Source organism: Rhinolophus hipposideros, assembly GCF_964194185.1.
Source record: "Rhinolophus hipposideros genome assembly, chromosome: 4".
Lineage (NCBI taxonomy): Eukaryota > Metazoa > Chordata > Mammalia > Chiroptera > Rhinolophidae > Rhinolophus > Rhinolophus hipposideros.
In genome coordinates, this window is record NC_138050.1 from 47,059,740 (window position 1) to 47,080,804 (window position 21,065).

At 33.3% G+C, this 21,065-nt stretch overlaps 1 protein-coding gene and 1 pseudogene across 2 annotated transcripts in view; one reads left to right on the top strand and one right to left on the bottom strand.

Annotated features, from left to right (window-relative positions):
* Nucleotides 1–21,065, top strand: part of LOC308496884 (disintegrin and metalloproteinase domain-containing protein 18-like) — a gene marked incomplete at both ends in the record, with an annotated part of 102,279 nt that overhangs the window by 9,540 nt on the left and 71,674 nt on the right. Inside the window, 5 exons of the mRNA XM_081046668.1 lie at nucleotides 4,402–4,457; nucleotides 6,723–6,801; nucleotides 7,176–7,252; nucleotides 9,435–9,612; nucleotides 16,054–16,119. Coding sequence (XP_080902794.1) covers nucleotides 4,402–4,457; nucleotides 6,723–6,801; nucleotides 7,176–7,252; nucleotides 9,435–9,612; nucleotides 16,054–16,119 — 456 coding nt within the window. The remainder of the gene's footprint in view (nucleotides 1–4,401; nucleotides 4,458–6,722; nucleotides 6,802–7,175; nucleotides 7,253–9,434; nucleotides 9,613–16,053; nucleotides 16,120–21,065) is intronic.
* Nucleotides 14,111–14,592, bottom strand: LOC308496589 (centrin-3-like; annotated as a pseudogene). Its single transcript has one exon. The product of its transcript is annotated as a centrin-3-like (transcript).

Here is a 21,065-nt window from a genome sequence, read left to right on the forward strand (position 1 = left end):
TCTATAATGTTTCCCTCTGTTTCTTTTTTTATTACAGTATATATTTCAGTTCTGGATGTTTTTTGAGTGGTTACGCTTAAGATTATGTAACAGAAAGTTTGATATTTAGAGTATTCCATTTTCTACAGCACGCTTACTTTCTCCATTCCCATATTCTGGTTCAGGCCTTTACTCTCCCCCTTTTTATGTTTTGGTTGCCACAAATTGTCCCTGTTGATGGTGGTCGATATGCCTCTTTTAGTATTTCTTGTAGTGCAGGTCATGTATTAGAAAATTTTCTCAGCTTCTGTATGTTTGGAAAGGTCTTTATGGCTCCTTCATATCTAAATGATACCTTTGCTGGGTATATTATTCTTGGCTCATAATTTGTCTCTTTCAATAGTTTGAACATTTGGTTCCACTCCCTCCTGGCTTGTAGAGTTTCTGCTGAGAAATCTGATGATAATCTAATGGGCTCTCCTTTGAAGGTTACTGTCTTCTTTTCCCTGGCTGCCTTGAGGATTCTTTCTTTGTCATTGATTTTTGACAGCTTCAATACAATGTGCCTTGAAGAAGGCCTGTTGTGGTTGAGGTAATTATGTGTTCTATTTGCTTCTTGGATTTGAGGATCCAGTTCTTTCCACAATTTGGGAAGTTCTCATCGATTATTTGTTTGAATATACTCTCTGTTCCCTTCTTTCTTTCTTCTCCTTCTGGTATGCCCATTATTCTTATATTGCTCTTTCTGATGGAGTTGGAAAGTTTTTGTAGAGTTCTTTCCTTTCTCATAAGTCTCAAGTCTCTTTCTTCTTTCATCCATGTCATTTCCAGGTTTCTATCTTCGATGTCACTGATTCTTTCCTCCATGTGGTCAACTCTACTACCTAAGCTGGGTATTTCATTCTTAGTGTCTTCTATTGAGTTCTTAATTCCAGAAATTCTATTTGGTTCTTTTTTAAAATTTCAATCGCTTTGGTAAATTGTTCGTGTTATTCTTTGATTCATTTTCTTAGTTCATTAAACTGCCTTTCTGTGTTTTCTTGCATTTCTGAGTTCATTAAACTGCCTTTCTATGTTTTCTTGCATCTTTTTGAGTTTTTTTTTGGAACTGCAATCTTGAATTCTCTGTCATTTGAGTCATGTATTTCCATATCTTTAAGTTCATTTTCTTTAGACTTCTCACTTTCTTTGTGAGCTGTCTTGTTGCCTTGGTTATTCATGGCAATTAATGATTTATTATTTCTCTTTCTAGACATCTACAGGAGTGGGTTCTGCAACACGTTGATAGGAAGAGTTCTTTCTTTTGTTTTTCATACGCGTTTGTAGAATGTTTTATTTTCCCTTCGACTGCAACCTTTTCTTCTCTCTCTCACTATAGTGTTGTTTTCTGTGTACTCTTCCAGCTTCTCACACAATGTGTGGATTCCTTGGAAGGTGGGCTTCTCCTCTGTTAACAGTTAGCCTGGTTCATAGGGCACCGTGGGGCACCGTCCCTGTGGGGATGCGGAGAGCTTTTGAAGTTCCCAAGCTCTTCCTGCACCTGATTCAGAGCCCATGTGTTTCAGCAGTTCTGTTTACTCCTGCAGGGATCCACCCAGCTAGGTGGGGACAGAGGTGGGGTGAATTATGAGAATTGGCCCAGAGCAAGGCAGCAACTACCACCACAGCTGGTTCTGCTTCCACAGCTCCCTCCTCTTTGCCAGAACTTGTTGGACTGTGAGTTTGTGTCTGTGGATCACAGTTCTCAGAACTGCAAATATTCTGTTCTTTTGATCAGACACTGCTACTGTTCCGCTTCTAGCACCGGGCAGGTGGGGGCGGCACGAGCTCTGGGGGTTAGGGAGGGGGCGGCTAGCCTCAGTGCCTAAGGTGTCCATTCTTTGCTCAGCAGTGAGGGCTTAAACCACCATTTTCAGCCTTCTTCCCTCAGTCTTTTCTCCGAGGTCTCTTCTGTGAGCATTGGGTTCAGCTGTGTTATATGCTGCCCTCAGCTTTGTGGGCCATAAGCGCAGCCCTAGCAGTCTTGAGTTCTTCCCTCTTCCGCAGCTGCAGTAGTTCCGGGATGCAGCGAGCTTGGAGCAACAACCTAGGTCTGCATCCTGCGCCCTCTCTGCTCCATCTCCGCACTTCTCCCTTCCCTCCTCCCCTGCTCGCGTGATTCTCCCGCCTTTAGGTAAATTCAATAGTGAGACTCTTTGTCTTGTCTGTCTGCTGTGAATCGAGTCCTTTTTGGAGTCATAGTTTCAATTTGTTGTAAATTCCAGGGGAGATTTCCAGAGGCTCACATCACATCGCCATTTTGATGACGTCTGGATGCCCAGAAATTTGTCATAGCTTTCCAAAGCTCCATGTGAACATCCAGTTCTACAGTTTGTTCTTTAAATTTTATGGTTGGTTTACTGTTCGTCCTACTATTCTTTACCGCCTCAGACAACCATGAATTTTAAAAAAAGGAAAGTGTGTAATTATTTTCTACAAATGACTTTGGGAAAAGGCTTTTACACTGGGTGAGATCTGCTTTAGGGCAAATACAGTTGAACCTAAAGTGGGTCTTCTGAGAACCACAAAGTAGGTCAAATCATGACATTTCTCTGGAAATGAGATTTTGAAGATGCTCCAGTTACTTCTGGCTTTTTTCAGAGGTTTCCACTCTGTTAGTATTTACCGCAAATGCTGTCTATTCATTTTTAACTAATGGAAGAAGAGATTAGGGCAAAATCAAATCCCACAAATATTCATGTTTTTTGCCAAGATTAGTTGTTTTTCTTGAATAAATACTCCTAGAACAACAAGCCTTTGGTTAATTTTTAGTGATCTGAAGAAGCTGAGTCTAACTATTTTTCCAGTTCTCCTGTTAGATTTATGTAGCAGAGAATTTTTGAAGGTTCTCACCCTGATTTTTCTCTAATGTCACTTTATTGTGTAAATTTTTTATAACATGTATTGGTAATATTTTAATATAATATGTTTTCTAATTTCCCTTGTTATTTCTCCATTGGCCCATGGGATATTCAGAAGTGTGCCTATTTGGGCTTTTTCTAGAGATCTTTTAGTTACTGATTTTTAATTGAATTTCACCAAGTTCAAATCATGCATCTGACTCCAGTGTTTCTGTATATATTAAGGAATTGTTTTATATAGTGTTCTATAGATGCCTATTGGGATAATTTGTATTCAAAACTCTGTTTCCCACATCTTTTTTTTTTTTCTTGTAGGGAACTTGTAGTTATGTCTGTCATCATAGCATCCTCTTGTGGGGCATATTTCAGATTTGTTTTGTATTTTTTAATTTTTAAGTGCTATGTCATTAATTCTTCAATTTTTATTTTTATCTTTTATTTTTATTGAAGTTTATTGGGGTGACAGTGGTTAGTAAAGTTACATAGGTTTCAGGTATACAATTCTGTAATACATCACCTACATATCACATTTTTGTGTTCACGACCCAGAGTCAGTTCTTCCATTACCATATATTTGATCCCTTTAATCCTCCTCTACCAACCCCCTCACACCTCTATTGTCTGTGTCTATGAGTTTTTGTTTCTTCATTTGTTTGTCTTATTCTTTTGTTGTTTTCAGTTTTATATCCCACTGAAAACATTATTATTTCTTACATCAGTAATATACAATAAGTTTGGCAAACTTTTGCTATTTACTTTCAAATACTGGTTTTTCTAGAAGTTTGTGGGAAAGTTACAATAAAAGATTTATTTCTGAGGATTTGGAAGAACATCAGGCAGAAACTCTACTCACACTCATCTTTCTACCTCCTCTATGATAACAGAACCCTTAATCTCTTGGCAAAAAGATGAAGAGGTTTGTGGCCTGAGGGCACTGGGGAAACCTACTACATTTGGGAGAAGGAAGAGAGAAAAAGGTGTAATTCTCAAGGGATTGTAAAGAATACTTGCCAGGCCCAGTGTTACACATTTAGTTCTGAATTATTTGGTCTCAGACTGTTTAATAAATCTCATCTTCTGAGTGTGTGGGCTTCTTGAACTTCCTCAATGTTTCCCGGCATAAACTGCATACCCTCTCCTAAGCTCACAGACTCTCTTCTTTTTAAATCGGAGATCTTTCTTGAAATTGGTTTGTCTTGAAAAGGAATTTTGAATTTGCTAGCATAGGTGTCTGCCTGCCTTTGTGGACAGAGTCCACTGACTGACTCTGTAAACATCCACAGAGTCACTTCCTGTTCCTGGATGCTGTTATAACTCAGTCCATGTTGTGTTAGATCTCTTATTCCTGGAGCTGCTGCATCATTCACGAGTTCAGTCTCTCAGAGTTTTTTTTTTTCTTTCCTCATTTAAAATAATAAATTCTGAAGAACATTTTAATTTCTTAAATGGATAGAGTGTTTTTGACATAAATTTATTTATTTCTGATTTACTAAGTCATCTTTATGTATTTGCTTTGTTTTAGGTTACTTATATCATTACAATTGATGAAAAACCATACACTCTGCATCTCACAAAACGGTAACATGATTTTCCCTTAAGGCTTAGACTTTATTTTTTAAATGTTTTTGTTACTCTTTAAATATAAGAATGAAATTTAACATAGACTGTTTAATAAATCAATTTACAGTGTAGGATTTGTTAGGTCTTGAATGTTAGATCTATGAGAATGTTGCATTTTAATTATCCAACTTTTATTTTCAAATTAAGAAATAAGCTACATATTTGTAAATCTTCAATTTAGTATAAAGCGACTAAACTCAAGAAATGTGATATATGTTAAATATGCCTGATGGGACTCAAACATAGTTACACATTAAATGGTTATTGGTGGGAAATTCAACTAGTGGCAAACATCTTATGACTGTGTTAATTATATATGTATTTATTGTTAACAGCTTTATAGGGTACACTATATATATCATAAAACTCAGTCAAGTCTATAATTAAACAATTTTAATAACTATGCAGTATTGCAACCATGAACCATAAATCAATTTTAGAACATTTAATTCCCCAAATAAGCTCCTTCATGCCATTTCACATTTAATCCCTGTTTCCTACCACTACTCCAGGCAACAATCTACTTTTTGTCTCCTAATTTGTATTTTTTCAACATTTCATCTAAATGGAATCAAACAACCTCCTTTCTGTCTGCCTCTTTGAAAATATGTTTAACAAATGTATTTTGTCCCCCTGCATCTTTGTAGTTGAAAAAGACTTAACAAAATTATCCTAATTTAATTCATGACTGTTCTTACCTAATTCATGACCATTAAACTCATTTTGGTCTTTAATGTCTCTACAACTCCATTAACATTTCTTTGATAAGATTATCAATGATCTTCATGTTTCTGAATGCCAGTTATTTTTCAGTCTTCAGTTTTCTTGACCAATTGACAGCATTTTGTAGAACTAATTAGTGTCTCCTCCATAAAAGTTTCTTCATTAAGCTTCCAGAATACCACAGACTCCCTATTTAACTCTTACCATTGTTCTTACTCTTCCTCAGTTTTTTTGTTTGTTTATTTTTTGTATTCTTACTTATCTCTCCAATCTCAGAGAACTCCATGCTGCTATTCTTGAATCTTGTTTTTTCCCCCAGCTATATTCAATCACCTGGTTATTTCATCCAGTCCCTTGGCTTTAAATACAATTTATGTATTTATTATTCCGAAATTTAATATCTCTGCTTTATTCCTCATCAGTAAGCACCGTATTTATTTACCTGACTACTTATTTGGTAACCAAGTGTTTAGTAAGATTCTCATACTTAACATCTCCAAACTGTACTTCAGATCCTCCCAAAATTTATCCTTTCTAAAATCATCTCAGTAAATGACAACCCTCTTTTTCCAATTTCTCAGAACAAAAACCTTGGAGTTATCCTTGACATCTTTCTTTCTTTCTTTTGTTTTCCCCCCACATTAGTAGATTATGACCTTTCATGAGTTCTGTTTTCAAAGTATATCCAGAATTGGACCTCCACCACTGCTACTATCCTAATTCGAGCTACCATCATGTCTTACTTGGATGACGTGTAGCCTCACTGGTTTCTCTGTTTCTGCAAATGATTCTCAACACAGCGTTCAGTCTGATTCCATTAAAATATTAGCCTGAACCTGTCATTTGCTCAAAATCTTCCAATGGTTTCTCATCTCTGTGATACCATCTCTTACTGTCTCTTGTCTTCAATCCATACTCTACTTTAGGCATATTGCCCCCTAACTGTTCTTTGTATACACAAAGCATATTTTTGCCCCAGGGTCTTTGCATTTTCTCCTAACTGTCTGTAATAACATTCCTGTGCAAATCCATGGACTTGTTTTCAAGTTTTCAATCATCTAATGTATCGTAATATCTGTGAGCTTTCCATGCACATTTTGCAAGAAACCTCCCTCACCCAGGCCTTTTTTATCATCGCCTAAAATGCTAGCAGCATGTATGTATCCCTCACTATCATGAAGACCAGCGATTTTGTCTTTTGTTTACTGCTTTATCCCAGTGCCCAGAAGAGGTTCTGTCAGATAGTAGGCACTCAGTAAATATTTGTTGAATGAAGACATATGCAGGCACACACACAGGTGTCTGATACAGAGGATTTGTAGTCTATTTCAGTGTTTAGAAAGCCTCAACTCTCCGATATACCAGTTCTATGAATTGAAACTGTTATACCAAACTAAAATTACTCTAATTAAAGCATATTATTATATGATTCTTACAGATTTCACATTTATTTTTATTTAAATGTTTATATTCATATACATTATTTATTTTTTCACTTAGCTCATTCTTATCCCAGAATTTTTTGGTTTATACATTCAAAGAAACTGGATCTTTGCATTCTGATTCTTCATATTTTAAGGTAATACTCAGATGTCTTAGACATCTATTATCAATTTTTTTTATTGCAGTGGAAGTATCATTATCATTGAGATATGTTTGTTCCATAATTGCAGTTTAATGTAAATGTTTTATTCCAATTAATTGACATGTTATATGGTTGATTGTTGTACATAGAAATAAGATGAAACCCAGGCCAAGATAATGTTCACGGGCACCGAGGTGGTACAAAGTTAGGAGAATTGCCAAAAACCTTTTTCCCCCTGAAAATATGCATAAATTTATGATACACAGTCTTATTTTAAACTCTTTTAATATTTTGAGTCATCAACAATGTTTGACAATATATTTATTCAAAAATAATTTACTTATTTGCCTTTCTATACTATTTTTCAGAGGCATTGTCATTACCAAGGATATGTTGCAGATTTTCCTAATTCAGTTGCAACACTCAGCATATGTTCTGGGCTCAGGTAATAGGATCTTAGATGATACTTATGTGTGGAAAACTTAGGATGTGCTTTAAAATGAAATTTAGTGGCTAGCAGACACAAATCTGGGAAGGTGTAAGGGGAATCCAAATCTGATGGCTTTTCCTTTATGATGGCCTTACTATTTTTATTTTAACGTTAGTAGCTGGACTTTAGTGCCTATTCAAATGAAATCACTCCAGGGAATCCTGATTAGAGGTATTTTTAGATGATGTATTACAGAGTTGTACACTTGAATCCTATGTAACTTTACTATCGTCATCCCAATAAACTTTATTTTTTTAAAAAACAGTGATTCAGTGGGCAAATATGGGGACAGAAAGAATTACTTTCTTAGCTAAGCTATAGGCATTAATAACCAAAACAACCTGCTAGCTAATAATGGATGCAAAAGCAAACCTAAAGCCTTTTCTACAAGATGACTTCACTCCTTCCCTTCAAAAGTCAATTAAATTAATTTGAAGAAAAAAAGAAAAAAACAACAACAAACTGTGCAGAAGAAAACAAAGTTTCCATAAAGGAAACTTGAGAACATTTCCCCATATATTATAGTTGCGTTACCTATCAGTTATCTTACATAGTTATGGAAAAGGACATTAATTTGTTATTAAACAGGCACATATTGTATGCTCACAATTGAGGTGTACACAGTATCAGATATAAAACAAATTAAAAAGGTCCCTTAGAGGACTTTAATACACATTTCTCCAAAGAGGATGTACAGATGGCCAACAAGCAAATGAAAAGATGCTCAACATCACTAATCATCAAGGAAATACAAATCAAAAGCACAATGAGATATCACTTCACAACTGTCAGAATGGCTATCGTTAAACAAATCAACAGATATGTAACAAAAGCTAGTAAGGATGTCGTGAAAAGGCAACCCTCATACAGTGTTGGTGGGATTGCAAATTGGTGCATCCACTATGGAAAACAGTATGGAGGTTCCTCAAAAAATTACACATAGAGCTACCATACGAGACAGCAATTCCGTTTCTGGGTATTTATCCAAAGAAAACAAAGACACTGATTTGAAAAAATACATGTACCCCTAGGTTAATTTTAGCATTTACTTACAGTAGCCAAGATATAGAAGCAATCTATGTGTCCACAGATAGATGAATGGATAAAGAAGATGTGACATATATGTGTAATATATGTATAAAAAAATATATAATATAAACATATATTATGATATTATATATACATATATAATATATAATATAAACATATATTATATATACACATGTGTGTATATATATACACACATATATATACACATATATACATATATGTATATATATACATACATATATATATATATATATATATATATATATATATATGTGTGTGTGTGTGTGTGTGTGTGTGTGTGTGTATCCCAGCAATAAAAAAGGAATGAAATCTTGTTTTTTGTGACAACATGGATGACCCTAGAGGGTATTGTGCTAAGTGAAATAAGTTAGAGAAAGACAAATGCTGTATGTTTTCACTTATATTTGGAATTAGGAAAAAAAGAAACAGACTATAGATATTGATTATTGTGAAAGGTGAGGTAGGTGAGGTGAGGTGAAAAAGTTCCCTCAGATGTAAAGGACAGAGATCAGTGATTTTCATCATCAATAATGGCGAGAGGAAGGTAGTATGTTTATCAGAGGAAAACAAGTCCAGAACAGATAAGACATTCTCTAACTTTTTGGTTTTGGTTGCCTGATTTCCAAAATTTACTCATGTCAACTCAGAAAATTGGCATTCTCTGAATGTGGTTTTCATAGACGTAAACCTTTTTCGATATCCACTCGATAGTTATGCTTTTCCTTATTCTAATCTCTGTAAGAACAGGAACTTTATTCTTGGAATTCTCAACAAATATTTTGTTTCCCATCAAATACTTGACCTTAATTAAAGTATCTTGAATGAATGTGACTACTATACAGAAAACACAAAAATATTTTTCAATATATTTGGTTCTTTAATATATGAGAAAAACTAAGGCATATGTGGTAACTCATTTACTAATGGTGGACTAAAAATATTGTAAAAGAAAGTGGATTTAGAACATATTTCTTACTATGATTTATCATTTCTCACAACATTTTAGATTATAGCTTTGATGGGAACATTTACAGGATTTTGATATCATTGCTTTCTTAATATTCAGTGGATTCCTTCAGTTTGAAAATATCACTTACGGAATTGAACCATTGGAATCTTCAGCAAGATTTGAGCACATAATTTATCAAGTGAAAAATGACAATCCAGGTGTACCAGTGTTAGCAGAAAATTACAGCAATATTTGGCAGAAAGACCAGCCCTATAAAGTTTATTTAAGCTCTCAGGTAACTGCAATAATTCTGATGTTATGACATATTATGAAATTATTTCTGTAGAATTTTTTTAATCATGAAAAGGAACTGTTTAATTGAGTAAGAATGTTAAATGCAGTATCTTTTTTCCTATACCTTTAAATAAAACATCCGTATTCCACCTAAAGTATATGGAAAATTACACATTAATGTATTTCAAGCTTATTGTTTTATGATATGTTATATAACATTTCTTATTTCAAATAAAAATGTACATTATTAAATAAAATTTAGAAATGCAAGAATAATAAGTCACTGTTAGTTTTAACTGATAGTTACCACTATTACCCTGGTAAAATACTTTTAATTTTTTATTATATAATACTGCCCGAACATATCTTTCTAAAACATAATCATTTGTGTATATTAAACTCTTTTAATTTACCGTAGGCTAGATGTAGAATTTTGGTTGACAGGTGTTTTTCTTTCATCACTTTGAATATTTCAACTCACTATCTGCTGGCTTCCATGGTCTCTGATGAAAAATTAGTTATTGTCAAACTTACTAAGGATTTCTTGTACATGGTGAGTCCCTTCTGTTTCTTTCAACATTCTCTCTGTCTTTGCCTCATAACAGTTTTCTTATGATGTGGCTTTGAATGGATCTTGTTGAGTTGATCCTGGATGTTTAAATTAATGTTTTTCACCTTTTGAGAAATTTTTGGCCATTAATTTTTTAAATATTCTTTCTACCCTTCTATCTATTTCCTTGCTTTCTGGTACTCCCATTAAGAATATGTTGGTGTATTTGATAGTTACCCACAGATTTATTAGTTTCTCTTCATTTTTTACCAGTCTTTTTCTCTCTTCCTCAGATTGTATGATCTCAATTTATCTATCAACAATTTCCCTGATTCTTTCATATCTCTGCTCAAATTGGAGGATTTTTGTTCTATTTCTGTGAAAAATGCCATTGGGATTTTTATGGGCATGTCTTTAATCTGTAGATGGTTTTAGGTAATATGCATTTTGTTCTTTTTGTTGCAATTATAAATAGGATTGTTTTCTCCCTTTTTCTTTCTGATATTTGTTCTTAGTTTATAGAAATACAACATATTTTTGCAAATTGATTTTGTATCCTGTGACTTTACTGTATTTATTTATTGTTTCTAACAGGTATTCATTTTGTTTTTTTGTGGAGTTTATAGGGTTTTCTATATATAAAATCATGTCATCTGTTAATAGTGACAGTTTTAATTTTCCCTCCCAAGTTAGATGCCTTTTCCTTCTTTTTCTTGCATAATTGCTCTGGCTAGGACTCCCAACACTATGTTGAATGACAGAGGTGAGAGTGGGCATCCCTGTCTTGTTTCTGATCTTAGGAGGAAAGGTTTCAGTTTTTCACCATTCTGTATGATACCATGTTTCCCCGAAAATAAGACCTAACCGGAAAATAAGCACTACCGTGTTTTCCAAAAAATAAGACCTGATCTTATATTAATTTTTGCTCCATTAGGGTTTATTTTCAGGGGATGTCTTATTTTTTAATGTACAGTAATCTACATTTATTCAAATATAGTCATGTCATCTTCTGGAACGTCGTCATAACATACTAAATGTGTTAGTCAGGCTGAGATCTTAACTGGGACTTATTTTGGGGGTAGGTCTTATTTTTGGGGAAACATGGTAGCATGATTTTTCAGTATGCTCGTAATATAAAATAAGCCCTAATGCGTCTTTTGGAGCAAAAATTAACATAAGATCTAGTCTTATTTTTGGGGAAATATGGTAGGGCTTATTTTATATTACAAGCATCCTGAAAAATCATGCTAGGGCTTATTTTTCAGTTCATCATGCTACGTCTTATTTTTGGGGAAACACGGTATTAGGTGACGGTTTGTCATATATGGCCTTTATTGTGTCGAGATACTTTCCTATATACTAATTTTATTAAATGTTTCTATCATAAATGGATGTAATATCTTCTCAAATGCTTTTCCTGCATTTATTGATCTGATCATATTTTTATCTTTTATTTTGTTAATGTGGTATATCCCATTGGTTGATTTGCATATGTTGAACCATATTTGTGCCTCTGGAATGAAATGCACTTGATTGTGATGTAGTATATTTTTAATGTATCATTGTATTTGATTTGCTAATATTTTGCTTAGAATTTTTGCATCTGTGTTCATCAGAGACATTGGTCTTTTTTGTGTTGTTCTTGCCAGGTTTTGGTACCAGGGTAATGTTGGCCTCATAAAATTAGTTACAAAATACTCCTTCTTCCTCAGTTTTTGGGAGGAGGTTGAGAAGGATTGGTATTAAATATTCTTTAAATACACAAACACACACATGCACACACAAACATATACACACACAGAGGGTGAAAAAATGTACACAGTTTAAGAGATGTTATCTATGTATTACTTGTCGAAGTTGAATTGGTAGTAATTAAGGTAGTAATTAAAGTAGTAATGTGTAGTATGGTGTTTGCTCAAAAGATGGCAGTAATCAAATGAATGCTAGCGTCATTCATTGTATTACAATTTTAATACAGTTTTTTTCCTTTCTTAAAATGTATATGCTTTTTTGGCACCATATGTGTGTGTGTGTGTGTGTATGTGTGTGTGTGTATGTGTGTATGCACAGCATGTAAAGTACAGAATAGGGAATATAGTCAATGGTATTTTAACAGCTATATATGATGTCAGAGGTATAGTAGACTTAAGGGCTCTTACCACTTTGTAAGGGGTGTAAATGTCTAATCATTATGTTGTTTTTGTACACCTGAAACCAATATAAGGAATTAAATTAAATCCTCTGAATGTTTGGTAGAATTTGCCAGTGAAACTATTCTGCTCCTGGACTTATGTTTTTTTGGGAGGGTTTTGATTACTGTTTCAATTTCCTTACTAATGATTGGTCTCTTTGGTTTTTCAATCCTTCATGAAGGATTTTTCCATTTCTTCTAGGTTATCCATTTTGGTGGTGTATAACCTTTCATAGTATTCTTTTGTAATCCTTTGTATTTCTGTGGTGTTCATTGTAATGTCTCTTCTTTCATTTCTGATATTATTTATTTGAGTCTTCTCTCTTTTTCCTTGGTAAAGCCAGCTAGAGGTGTGTCAATTTTGTTTATGATTTCAAATTGCCAGCTCTTCATTTTATTATTTTTTCTATTGTCTTTCTGTTCTCTGTTTCATTTATTTCCACTCTGATTTTTATTATTTCTTTCATTCTACTAACTTGGGGCTTCATTTGTTTTTCTAGTTCATTAAGGTACAATGTTAGATTGTTTATTTGAGATTTTTCTTGTTTGTTGAGAAAGGCTTCTAATGCTATAAACTTCCCTCTTATTACTGCTTTTGTTGAATCCCCAAATTTGGGTGTATTTTATTGTTATTTTTATTTGTCTCAATGTAAATTTTGATTTCTTCTTTTATTTATTCTTTGACCCAATAGTTATTCATTTTGTTTAATCTTGACATATTTGTGATTTTTCCAGCTTTCTTCTTGTGGTTGATTTCCAGTTTCATACCATTATGGTCAGAAATGGTCTACCCTTTTGAGTGTTCCATATGCACTTGGGGGAAAAAGTGTATTCTGTCATTTTGGGATGGAAAGTTCTATAAATACCCATTAAGTTCATTTGATCTAATGTATTACTTAAGACCAATATTTCCTTGCTGGTTTTTCTGTCTGGATGTTCTACCCATTGCTGTCAGTGGGGTATTTAAGTTTCTTACTAAATTGTATTTTTGTCAGTTTTCTGTTTAATAATTGCTCTATATATTTTGGTGCTCTCAGATTGGAGATTTTATATATATATATATATATATATATATATATATATATATATACATATATATGTGTATATATATATATATGTATATATATATATATATACATATATATATATATATATATATGATGTCTTCTTGATGAATTGTTCCCTTTATCATTATAAAATGTCCATCTTTGTCTCATGGTACCTATTTTGTTTTGAAATATCTTTTGTCTGATATAAGTACTGTTACATTTGCCTTTTTCTAATGCCAATTGCTTGGAGTATCATCTTCCCCCCCTTCACTTTGAGCCCATGTTTATGTTTGTCTTTGGAGCTAAGATGGGTGAAAACAACACATAGTTGGGTCTTGTTTTCTTTTTTGGGGACTAATAAAATAAACATTTTATTAATGAGAGTTTGAGAAACATGTGCACCAAGATAAAAGTGATTACTAATGCTTAATAAAAATATCTCCAATGAATGTGTACCACATGTTTCAACTTTTTAAACTTTATATATATAAAATCTGTATTATAAATACAAATCTATGAACTATTAGATTGCTAACAGTATTATTCATACAAAAAACTAAACAGTAGTAAAATTTGAATACATAAGATGCTTATTTTTGGTTTTTTTTGGAAAGATGAACAAAGTTGTGGGTTTTTTTTACATGCCTCCAAGCACAAAATAGAATATAAGATGATAACTGCAACATTCTTAGCTTATCATTATAATTTTTTAAATATCACTAGTCATAATAGCAATGAGCTCCTCTTGATTTTTTTCTTTATCACCATTTTTAGCAAATTCACCTATCATAGCCTGAAGTCTTCATCACTCATGTTTTCACCCAATTCTCTGGCAACACGTTGCAAATTCCTCACGCTATTTTACCTGAATCATCATCATCAAATAGTTTAAATGCCTCAATATTTCTTTATGTGGATCTCTGTGCAATATCTAGTCTGTCACAACTTCATTAAAATATTCAAAGGTTATTTTCCCTGTGGATTCTCTGTCATAATCTTTAAGAATCTTCAGTACATCTGCTTTTTTTACATTAAATCCCAAGGCTCTTATGCCACCTTTAATTCACGCTACTCTATTGCTTCAACTTTGTCTGTGTCCAGTAGATCAAAAGCATCTTTAATTTCTTTTTTCTGTTCTTCAAAGAGTTCTCTTCTTTATTTCCTCTTTGTTTTGCCTACTGCGAGGTCATTTCATAAAGCAGGGCCCCAGGAGAAGAGCAAGGAGGAGTTTTGTGTTATTTCCAAAATATTTAGTAAGTATGTCAGGAGCTGAGGTGGGAGCCATACACCAGGACAGAGGACGTGTGGGTCTTATTTTTTTAATCTATCCTGTTGCTTTGTGTCTTTTAATTGGTGAGTTCAATCCATTTACATTTAGGGTGACTATTGATATATGAGGACTTCCTATAACCATTTTATCTTTTGTTTTCTGGTTGCTCTGTATCTCCATTGTTTCTCTTCCCTTAAGTTTTTGTCTGCTACATTAGTATGATAGTTTTCTATGGTTTTTTTTTTTGCTCTATTTCCTTTTTTTTTAAAAAAAATATTTTGTGTCTCAGCTCTGGATTTTTGTTTTGTGGTGATCATTAGGTTTTTGTAAAATATCTCATAAATAGAATAGCCCTTTTTTTTCTGATTGCCTCTTATCTTTATTCACCTTATACCCATTGTCCTTTTCCTTCTCCTATTTTATGTTTTATTTTCACATATTTTCCCTTTTTACCTTGTGTTCATTGCCAAATTGCAATAGTCAAGAGAGAGAATGACAGTAATACATATATAGAATGCAGACATACTTCATTTCCCTATGGAAATAAAAGGAAACTTATTTAAACCTAGGCTCTACCCATTTAGTCCAGTTTGTTTGTTTATTTATTTTAACCTAGGCTATTTTATGACAGACCCAAGCTCTGTACCCTCATTACTCTTACATTTAGTGATCAATACACTTAGATCAAGGAAGACATTTTGGTTTCTTTTAAATTTCTATATTTGAAATTGCATTTTAATATGTTAAAATATAGCTCATATAAAAATTACCATTAAAATGCTAAATAATGATGAATAAATTGATTTACAGCTGACTGCTGGCACAATCAAGAACTGTTACATCATATCAAATGGCCTATGCCCTGGAGCTACAGAACTATTTCTGATATTTCCCATTCTGTTTTTTTCCAATGATTAATAGTACAAGTCATACTATTTACCTGAATTTCTGTGTAGACTGTGAGCTCTTAAACGTCTCCTATATTTTTCTGCTGAATGAATAGAAGATTTCTATTGTAGCATAGTTGGTGTTACCATAGTCTTAGGAGGGACAGTCCATAAAGAATGTTCAAGTGTTTTCTAGTGATATAGATTTGTCATGAGATGAAGACAATTGAATGTGTATATTTATATTCACTTTGTTTCTCATTCAGTATTAACAAAGAGTACCTAGACTCCTACATTACTGTAGCAGGCTCACTGTATTCTTTTAAACCAGAAATATATTTTCAAGTGAAATTTTTTTACTTGCAATTAATTTTTATATGTAAGTCTTATGAAGGTTTTCTATGAATGCTTTTTGCCTTCATTACATGTGACTCTTTGTGCTTAACAAATTCAATATGTCTTAACTATTGATCAATCTCCCTGTTTTCCCCCCAGAAAAACACTCTTTCAAAACTATTACCCCAATATCTAGAAATGCACATTATCGTGGAAAATGCTTTGGTAAGTCAAACTTTCCCCTCCTGCCTTACCTCTCTCTCTTCTTCCTTTCTTCCCCGACTCCCTCCATCTTTTCTCTCCTTCCTTCCCTCCTTCCCCCTTTCTCTCTCTCTCTTGCTCTTTCTTTCTTTAAACTTAATGAGAGTTTTTCCTTAATTTTAAAGCCATGGTTGTATTTTTATTATTTCCAAATAAAGACACTTTGTTTTAGATGTTAATTATGACTAAAAGTCTAAAGTTGCCTAGAATGCCCTACACTATCTACCCCATGCTGCATCCCCAGCTCAGCCCAGTATCTCTTTGACCCCATTTCCTGACAGCCTTGTCTTGCCCTTCCTTTCACTTACTCTAGCCTGTCTGGTCAAATGTTGTCTTTGAACACACCTGGTATTTATCATCTTACAAATTCACTTAATTTTTTTTCCCAAATTTATTGAGGAATAATTGTAAAATGTAATTGTATATATTTAAAGTGTACAATGTGATGACTTAATATACTGGGGTGCCAAAAAATATATACAAGTGGACACTTTGCTCGAGTAATAGTTTGCTGTAATCAGAAGTGTCTGGATGGAGATGGTAACCACTTAGAGCACCTCTTATAATTGCAGAAGTCAACTGTGACTTGTATTCATCTTTTGTTATTGGTATATATTAAGTATTACTATTTTAATACGGTTTTCCTTTATTAAAATGTGTAACTTTTTTGGCACCCACTGTACATGTACATTGTGGATTGATTACCAAGATCAAGATAGTAAACACATCCATTACCTCACATAGTTAACTTTCTTTGTGTGTGTGTATGTGTGTGTGTGTGTGTGTACACGCGCTCGCACCTGTATGTTAGAATACTTAAGATCTACTCTCAGCAACTTTCAAACGTATGATACCATATAATAAACTCTACTCACCATACTGTACACTAAATCCTCAGAACTTATTCTTCTTATAATTCAAAATTTGTACCCTTTTACCCACTTCTTTTCATTTTCCCTTCACTCCAGCCACTGGCAACCACTATTCCAGTCTTTGTTTCTATAATATCACGTGTTTTTTTTTTTTTTAAAGATTCTACATATGTGTGATACCAATTTTTGTTGTTTTTCTCTGGCTTATATCACTTAGCATAATGACCTCCAAGTTCATCATGTTTTTGCAAATGGGAGGATTTCCTTCTTTTTTGTGATGAAGAATATTCTATTGTGTGTGTATATAGCACATTTTCTTTGTCCTTTCATTTGTTAATAACACATAGGTTGTTTATATACTCTGTTTCCCTGAGAATAAGACCTAGCCAGACAATCAGCTCTAATGTGTCTTTTGGAGCAAAAATTAATATAAGACCTGATATATCATATCATATATCATATCATATCATATATCATATCATATCATATCAATCATACCATATTTTATTATAAAGACCCAGTCTTATAGTAAAATAAGACCAGGTCTTATATTAATTTTTGCTCCAAAAGACACATTAGAGCTGATTGTCCTGCTAGGTCTTATTTTCGGGGAAATGAAGTATCTAGGCTATTGTGAATAATGCTGAACATCGGAATGCTGATATCTATTTGAGATACTGATTTTATTTCCTTAAGATATATATGCAGGAGTGAGATTGCTGGATCATATGGTAATTCTATTTTTAATTTTTTTAAAATTAAAGTTTATTGGGATGGCAATGGTTAGTAAAGTCACATAGATTTCAAATGTACAGTTCTGTATTACATCATCTATATATCACATTGTGTGTTCACCACCAGAGTCAGTTCACCTTCCATCACCATACGTTTAACCCTGTTTACCCTCATCTATCATCCCCTCCTCCCTTACTCTCTGGTAACCACTAAACTATTGTCTGTGTCTATGAGTTTTTGTTTCTTTATTTGTCTTGTCTTTTTGTTACTCTCAGTTTTATATCCCACATATCAGTGAAATTATATAGTTCTTGGCTTTTTCAGTGTGACTTATTTCCCTTAGCATAATATTCTCAAGATCCATCCATGTTGTTGAAAATGACACTATTTTATATTTCCTTGCGGCAGAATAGTATTCCATTGTGTATATATACCACATCTTCTTCATCCAATCATCTATCAAAGGGCACTTTGGTTGTTTCTATGTCTTGGCCACCGTGAATAAAGCTGCAATAAATATTGGAGCATATATATCTTTACGTATAAATGTTTTCAAATTTTTGGGTAAAGACCCAGGAGAGGGTTTGCTGGGTCATGTGGTAATTCTACTCTTAATGTTTTGAGGAATCTCCACATTGCCTTACATAGGGGCTGCACCAATCTGCATTTCCCCCAACAGTGTATCAGGGGTCCTTTCCCTCCACATCCTCTCCAACACTTGTTATTATTTGTGTTATTAATGATAGCCATTCTAACTGGTGTGAGGCGATATTTCATTGTGGTTTTTATTTGCATTTCTCTAATGATTAGTGATTTTGAGCATTTTTTTTATATGTCTATTGGCCATTTGTATGTCCTTTTTGGTGAAATGTCTATTGAGGTCCTCTGCCCATTTTGAAATTGGATTATTTGTGTGTTTTTTATTGAGTAGTATGAGTTCCTTATATATTTTGGATATTAGCCCCTTATTGGAGGCATTGTTTGCAAAAATCTTCTTCCATTTGGTTGGTTTCCTCTTTATTTTTCTGATGGTTTTTTTTGCCGTGCAGAAACTTTTTTAGTTTGATATAGTCCTATTCATTTATTTTAGCTTTTACTTCCATTGCCTTTGAAGTCAAATTCATAAAACGCTCTTTGAACCCAAGGTCCATAAGTTTAGTACCTATATTTTCTTCTATGCAGTTTATTGTTTCAGGTCTTGTGTTTAGGTCTTTGATCCATTTGAGTTAATTTTGGTACATGGTGACAGATACTGTGTTTCCCCGAAAATAAGACCTAGCTGGACAATCAGCTCTAATGCGTCTTTTGAAGCAAAAATTGATATAAGACCTGGTATATTATATTGTATTAAAGTATATTATATTATATTATATTATATTATATTATATTATATTACATTACATTACATTACATTACATTATATTTGGTCTTATAGTAAAATAAGACCGGGTCTTATACTAATTTTTGCTCCAAAAGATGCATTACAGTTGATTGTCCAGCTAGGTCTTATATTCGGGGAAACACGGTAGTAGTCTAATTTCATTCTTTGCACATAGCTTTCCAATTCTCCTACCACCATTTATTTAAGAGGCTATCTTTTCTCCATTGTATGTTTTTGGCTTTTCTGTCGAAAATTATCGGTTCATATTTATGTTGGTTATTTCTGGGTTCTCAATTCTAATTCATCGATCTGTTTGTCTGTTTTTCTGCCAATACCATACTATTTTGATTATTGTTGCCCTGTAGTACAAGCTGAAGTCAGGGAGTGTGATGCCTCCAGCATTTTTTTGTTTTGTTAGGTTTGCTTTGGATATTTGGGGTCTTTTGTCATTCCATACAAATCTGATGATTTTTTGTTATATTTCTTTAAAAAATGCCTTTGGAATTTTGATGGAGATTGCATTAAATCTGTATATTGCTTTGGGTAATATGGCTTTTTTAACTATGTTGATTCTTCCAATCCGTGAACACAGAATGTCTTCCTATTATTTTGTGTCTTCTTCAATTTATTTTTAAAATGTCTTATATTTCTTTCACATCCTTTGTTAAGTTTATTCCTCAGTATTTTATTCTTTTTGTTGCAAATGCAAAAGGAATTTTTAATTTTTTTTTCCTGAAGTTTTATTGTTAGTATATGGGAATGCAATGGACTTTTGTTCATTAATTTTGTAGCCCAGCAACTTTACTGTATTCAAGTATTGTATCCAAAAGCATTTTGGTGGAGTCCTTAGGGTTTTTTATATATTGCATCATGTCATCTGCAAAAAGGGACAATTTAACTCTTCATTCCCAATTAGGATGCCTTTATTTTCTCTCTTGCCTGATTGCTCTGGTTGGAACTATCAATACTATGTTGAAAAGCAGAGGTGATAGGGGACAGCACTGTTGTGTTCCTGAAAATAGAGCAAAGGGCTTCAGTTTTTCATTGTTGATTATGGTATTAGGTGTTTGTCATGCACATCTTTGACAGCTATGGATACATCATGCAAACAGAGAATAAAGAAATATCATCCCTAAATGACACATTAGATGAAATAGACATAATTGACATTTATAGAGCACTTCATCCTAAAATATCATACTACACATTCTTTTCTAGTGTACATGAAACATTCTCAAGGATACACCACATATTGGGACACAAAACTAGCCTCAGCAAATTTAAGAAGATTGAAATCATACCAGCATATTCTCTCATCATAAGGCTTTGAAAGTGGATATCAACTGGACAAAAAACAGTAAAAACCACACATATGGAGAGATTAAAAAACATATGTTTAAAGAACGACTAGGTCAAAGAAGAAATAAGAAGGGAGATCAAAAGATACATAGAAACAAATGAGAATGAAAATATATCCTACCAAAATTTTGTGGATACAACGAAAACAGTTTTAAGAGGGAAATTTATTTCATTACAGGCCTGTTTCAAGATAGAAGAAAAATCCCAGATAAATAACCTCACAATACACCTTAAAGAACTAGAAAATGAAGAACAAATGAAACCCAAAGTCAGCAGAAGAAAATGATGTTTTTTGATCTCTTACTATAGTTTTTGTGAATTTCTCCCTTTATTCCTGTTAGTAGTTGCTTTCTATCTTTGTGTGCTCCCTGATTGGGGACATAAATATTGATGGCTGTCATGTCTTCTTGTTGTATAGTCCCCTTTATCATTATGTAATGTTCATCTTTGTCTCTTGTTACCTATTTTATCCTGAGGCTTCTTTCGTCTGATATGAGTATAGCTACACCTGATTTTCTCTGAATACCATTTGCTTGGAATGTCAATTTCCACCCTTTCACTTT